Consider the following 5899-nt stretch of genomic DNA (forward strand, 5'->3'; position numbering starts at 1 on the left):
TTTAACCACCGCAAGACACCTACCACATGTCCTTCCTCATCTTTCACTACCCAGTTGTTGCCTTAAATCTAAAATTCATCTCTGTAGCACCTTAACCAACAGATCGCCACCAACTCTAAACCTCCCTGAAGATCATCTTCCTTGAGCCATCAACATTAGGATTTATCGATTCGATTCTGAACCGCTGCACACTGCGACCTCTGACAGCCGTTTCCCGGGCACCATTCACAATACTCTGTCCCAAAGGCGATTTGAAGAAGGCCATAACACCAGCGAACTTAACACATTCAATCAAGGGCGACGACACCACATCACAGATGAAGATTCCACCATGCTAAAAAATACCAAGTCTCGTTACTCCATCAACCCAAACCTGAACATTCTTAGTCTGATTGCCTTTCCTCCACTAGAAATAAAACACTGAACCTATGAATCATGCATTGAGAAAAACCTCCTTTCAAATCATTCACTGTCCCGACACATAGAAAAGTATCCTACCATTACATCAGTATTATGCGATAACAACTCATGAATATCATAACAATTGGTGCATAGCCCCAAAACCATCAGAAATACAGCTACTGAGTTGAGATGACCGAACATCCTTTCGCAAGGCGGCGACATTAGCCCAATCGAATATGCAGGGAGAAACATCCTGCACTACATCTGTAGTGGAATTAAAATTCCTCGATTCCAAATTTATAACAAACACTTCATGTCGCATAAGATTGAATATGAAGGGAATGAAGGCATAAGCCTCAAAGGAATCAAATCGCACGATGAGGAACCAAGAAGGGACGTGCTCTTAACAGTCATGTAGCCTCTCGAAGATAGGTACAGACATCTTTGTACTGATCCGCAAGACTCTACTAGACTCGCTCATGACTCGTGAGACTTAAGTGAACCTAGTACTTTTATACCATGTTGTCACGATCCAAAATCCATTAAAGGTTGTGATGGCGCCTAACACCGCTGTCAGGCAACCCAACAATCTATTCACGTCGCATAAGATTGAATAGGAAGGGAATGAAGGCATAAGCCTCAAAGGAATCAAATCGTACGATGAGGAACCAAGAAGGGAAGTGCTCCTAATAGTCATGTAGCCTCTCGAAGATAGGTACAGACGTCTTTGTACTGATCTGCAAGACTCTACTAGACTCGCTCATGACTCGTGAGACTTAAGTGAACCTAGTACTTTTATACCATGTTGTCACGACCCAAAATCCATTAAAGGTTGTGATGGTGCCTAACACCGCTGTCAAGGAACCCAACAATAATTGATTAACTTAATTACTCATTTTTAGTATTTTTGAAATCATAATTTCCTTCAATTAAATAATAAGAGATAAAATTTACTGAGTAAATGGAAATGTTTTCACAACTACAATACTGAACAACCTGTAAGTACCCCCAAAACCCGATGTCAGTTAACAATTTCCCGAATCTTATTTTCATCATTTAACAATTTATATCTCAAGCCAATGAAGCAATGTCAAGTATTATTAGTTCCAAAGAGTTATCACGCACAGTGTTTTAAAAGGCGTGGGCGTAAGGCGGGGCATTTTACATATGCCTCATCGGGGCGTAAGCCCTGAGGCGCGGGGCGTAAGTCCCATAGATATTTAATTTTTAATATTTTATAAAATAATATAATGACAGTTAATATTTATAAACAGGTAAAATTGCATAAAAATTGAAGAAAACTATATATATGTGTGCTCTATCCCCACAATTATAAACAGGTAAAATTACATAAAAATTGAAGAAAACTATATATAGGTGTGCTCCATCCCCACAAAAAACTAATCAAACAATCTATTATACGTTACTTACAAGCACAAGTAATTTGAATCTAAAAGAATAAAGTTTTCTATATGGAGGAACAAAAAGGATGATTAACCTGCAATTTGAACTTTGGATTTGCTGCTATGAAGAAAAATGTAGTTCTTTTTGTATTTGTAAAAAAATTTAAATATTCGTTACTTTTGGGAGATATTACCAGACTAGCGGACAAGATAAAAAATAGGAAAAATCATGAATTAGAGCTTAAATCAATAAAAAAAGGTCTTTACTTTTAAATTTAATACTTTTGAGTTCCTTTTTAAACCTTTTGAGTAATTACCAAACTTAATTTTGAAAATTTGGGTATTATATGAAGGACTAATTCAACAAATTTTATTTTAATTTGAAAAAGTCTCTAGGGATTACTTCTTACTAAAACAATGCGCCACGAACGCCCGGGCGTACGCCTCTTGAGACTTTCGCCCCACACCATCGCCCCAGGGCATTTTTGGTACGCCTCGCCCCGGGGCTCGCCCCAGAAATGCCTGAGTCGTACGGCCTGATCCAACATTCACACGCAAGTGATGCCAAAGTAGTACGACCCGATCCAACATAAATATTTAAATTGTGCACTACCGAGGATCGAACGCGCGTGAACCATAGATGCATCTATTAACCTGCCGAGGCGAATGGCCCGCTCCCACGAGAGTAGTGGAAATTTACGCCGCTCGCGGAATATAGTTGTGACGCTGTTGAACATAGATTTCTCAAGTTATTATATTATTCCTCAATTCTTTTCAAAATACGAAAATCAAATGAAAACTTTCAAATTTCAAAATCCTCAATTTCAACTCCTTTTAAGGCAATTAATAAGCATACTCAGATCTCAACTCTTTCAACGTAAATAATAAACATAATTAAATAACGGTATCAACAATACATGGTGTAAACCTAAAACTACCCAGACATAGGCATAATTAGTAGCTACGCAGACTCTCGTCACCTCGTGCGTACGTAGCCCTCGCAAATAAAAGCACACAAGAATTCAATTCACCTATGGGGTTAATTTTCCTCTTACAAGGTTAGAAAAGAGACTTGCCTCGCTCCGAAATTCCAAAAACGGCTCCAAAGCCTTCCCAACAACTCAAGTCGATGCCCATCGCTCCAAAATTAGTCAATAAATATTCAAATCCATGAATATATACTCAGATACTCATTATAATTCAATTTACAATAATTTCCAACTCCGCTCGAAAAGTTGATAAAAATCACCATCGGGCCCACATGCCCGGATTCCAAATATTTTTGAAGATAAACATTACCCATAGCCTCACGAACTCAAATATAGAGTTTATTCTCAATTCCATGTCAAAAATCGTTGTCAAAATCCAAAAATACCTATTTTTAGGTTTTCCACCAAAATCCCAAGTTTCTACAAAATTTCATGAATTTCCATGCTAAAATCTATGTATAATCCAAGTATTTAACTCAAAATATACGGGAATCGGTTACCTCTTTGATGTTGATGGAACCCCTCTCAAGATGCTCTCAAATATCGCCTAAGTCCAAGTGGAAAATGAGGGAAATGAGTTAAGTCCCGTAATAAAAGCCCTTGCTCTAGTCGCAGACGTCATATTTACGACATCTGGTTCGCAAATACGATGGTCGCAATTGCGACAAAAGCATCGCAAATGCGAAGGAGAGCCACCCCTGCCAAGGTCGTATTTGCGACCAAAATCTTCGCAAATACGAAGAGGACAAATTCGCAAAAGTGATAAAAATGTTCGCAAATGCCAACCCCTAAGAAATTTCCCACCTTCGCAAATGCGAACTCCTTCCTCACAAATGCAAGTTCACAAATCCGATCAAAACCTCGCATTTGCGAAACCTCAGCCCGGACCCAAAAACCAGCAGAACCAACAATAGTTTTTCATCCAAAATTGATTCGAAACTATGCTGGAACACAACCGAGCCCCCCGGGACCCCGTCCAATCACATCAACTTGTCCCAAAACATGACACGAACTTTCTCAAGGCCTCAAATCATGTCAAACAACGTCGAAATCACGAGTCATACCCTAATTCAAGCTTAATCAACTTTAGAACTTCAAACTTCTACATTCGATGCAGAAACCTACCAAATCACATTCGATTGACTCAAATCTTGCACACAAAGTCACATTTGGCATTACGGACCTACTCCAACTTCTGTAATCGGAATCCGACCCCAATATTAAAAAGTCCACTCCCGGTAAAATTTCTCAAAATAATTCAAATTTCCAACTTTCGCCAAATGACCCCAAAATGACCTATGGACCTCCAATCCACCTCCGGACGCGCTCCTAAGACCAGAATCACCATACGGAGCCATTCCCATGCTCGGAATCCCAAACGTATGTCGATAACATTGAAATACACTTCAACTCAAATTCATGAAATTCTTTCAAAATGCCAACCTTCCACAATATGCGCCGAAACGCTCTGGGGTCGTCCAAAACCGGATCCGGATATACGCCCAAGTACAAAATCATCATACAAACCTATTGGTACCTTCAAATCCCGATTCCGAGGTCGTTTACTCATAATCAACCCTTAGCCAATTCCTCCAACTTAAAGCTTTCGAAATTAGAATTTTCTCTCCAAATCAACTCCGAACTTCTCAGATTTCAATTCCGACCACACGTATAAGTAATAATACCTTAAGTGAAGCTACTCATGGCCTCAAACCGCCGAATAACGCGCTAGAGCCTAAAACGACCGGTCAGGTCATTACAGTTCATATAGTTTGTTAGTCACCAAAGTGGCCAAACTAGTATGTATAAGAAATTACGCGTGAATAAAATTGTAGTTTACCATATAATTGAAAATAAATGGATAAATTAATTTTGACTATTGCTAGAACTTAAGGATTTATCCAAAGTTGGATCAATTTTCTATGAATGGTGAATAAGATAAGGTAAATTAATATTCTTAGTCAAATATGTATTGTCTGTCCAAAGATGTCATATATGTTTGGTTAAAAATATTTAATTACCTATTAAAGGATAAATGTCATTTAAATTATGATAGTGTATCGTAGTATTTACCCAAAGGAGAACTGCGATATGCTTTAATTGTTTTACTGAATCCATATTGATTTGTGAGCATGTATTATCTATTTTGCAACTATTCCTCTTTATTCACATGCTTCGTCTGTTACTGTGTTCAACAGATTGAACTTCTCTGAATGGCATGAACAAGTCCCGTTCCACTTAGGTATAATGGATCTTGACTTGGCTCTGCTGAATGATAAGCCCGCTGCTATTACTGATACGAGCAGTGCGGATGAGAAAGACTAATTGTACCTTTCTTTTCGAACTAAGCACTAATTACTGATACAAAAGCACTAACGGGCTGAGCTTTATGTTTATGCGAATGAGTATTGCCAACAACATTAAGAGTACTATTCCACAAACAGAAAGTGCCAGGGAATACCTGAAGTTTGTGGAAGAACGTTTTTGTTCTGCAAATAAGTCTCTCGCTGGTACACTAATGGCTGAACTCACGACCATGAAGTTTGATGGGTCGTGTAGTATGCAAAATCATATCATTGAGATGACTAACATTGCAGCAAGACTTCAGACCTTGGGGATGAAAGTTGATGACTCCGTCTTGGTTCAGTTTATTCTGAACTCATTGCCTCCTGAGTATGGACCTTTTCAAGTTAACTATAACACTATTAAGGATAAGTGGAATGTTAGTGAATTGTCTAGTATGCTTACTCAGGAGGAGTCAAGACATCTTAATATGTTGTAATTGATGTTGATTAGACTCGAAGTGGTTAAGAAATAAGGGAGTCATTCAATTAACCTCATGGGTCAAGGAGTTGGTAAAGGACTTAAAGTGAAGGCCAACAAGTTCAAGAAGAAGAAAGCACCTGCTAAAGCTCCACAGGATGCTAACAAGGAATATAAGGCAGATATGTGTCGTTTATGTAACAAGGAAGGACACTATCAGAAAGATTGCCTGAAACGTAAGGCTTGGTTCGAAAAGAAAGGTACAATTAGTGTTTTTATATGTTTCGAATTAAATTTAGGAGAAGTTCCTAATAATACTTGGTGACTTGATTCTGGTGCAAC

At 38.5% G+C, this 5899-nt stretch overlaps 1 protein-coding gene across 1 annotated transcript; it reads left to right on the top strand.

Annotated features, from left to right (window-relative positions):
- Positions 1-5195: 5195 nt before the first annotated feature.
- On the top strand, positions 5196-5576 carry LOC107791504 (uncharacterized). Its single transcript, XM_016613588.1, has one exon. It carries the CDS (start codon positions 5196-5198, stop codon positions 5574-5576), a length of 381 nt encoding a protein of 126 aa, XP_016469074.1.
- The last annotated feature ends 323 nt before the right edge of the window (positions 5577-5899 follow it).

The sequence above is a fragment of the Nicotiana tabacum genome, chromosome 4 (assembly GCF_000715075.1).
Source record: "Nicotiana tabacum cultivar K326 chromosome 4, ASM71507v2, whole genome shotgun sequence".
NCBI lineage: Eukaryota > Viridiplantae > Streptophyta > Magnoliopsida > Solanales > Solanaceae > Nicotiana > Nicotiana tabacum.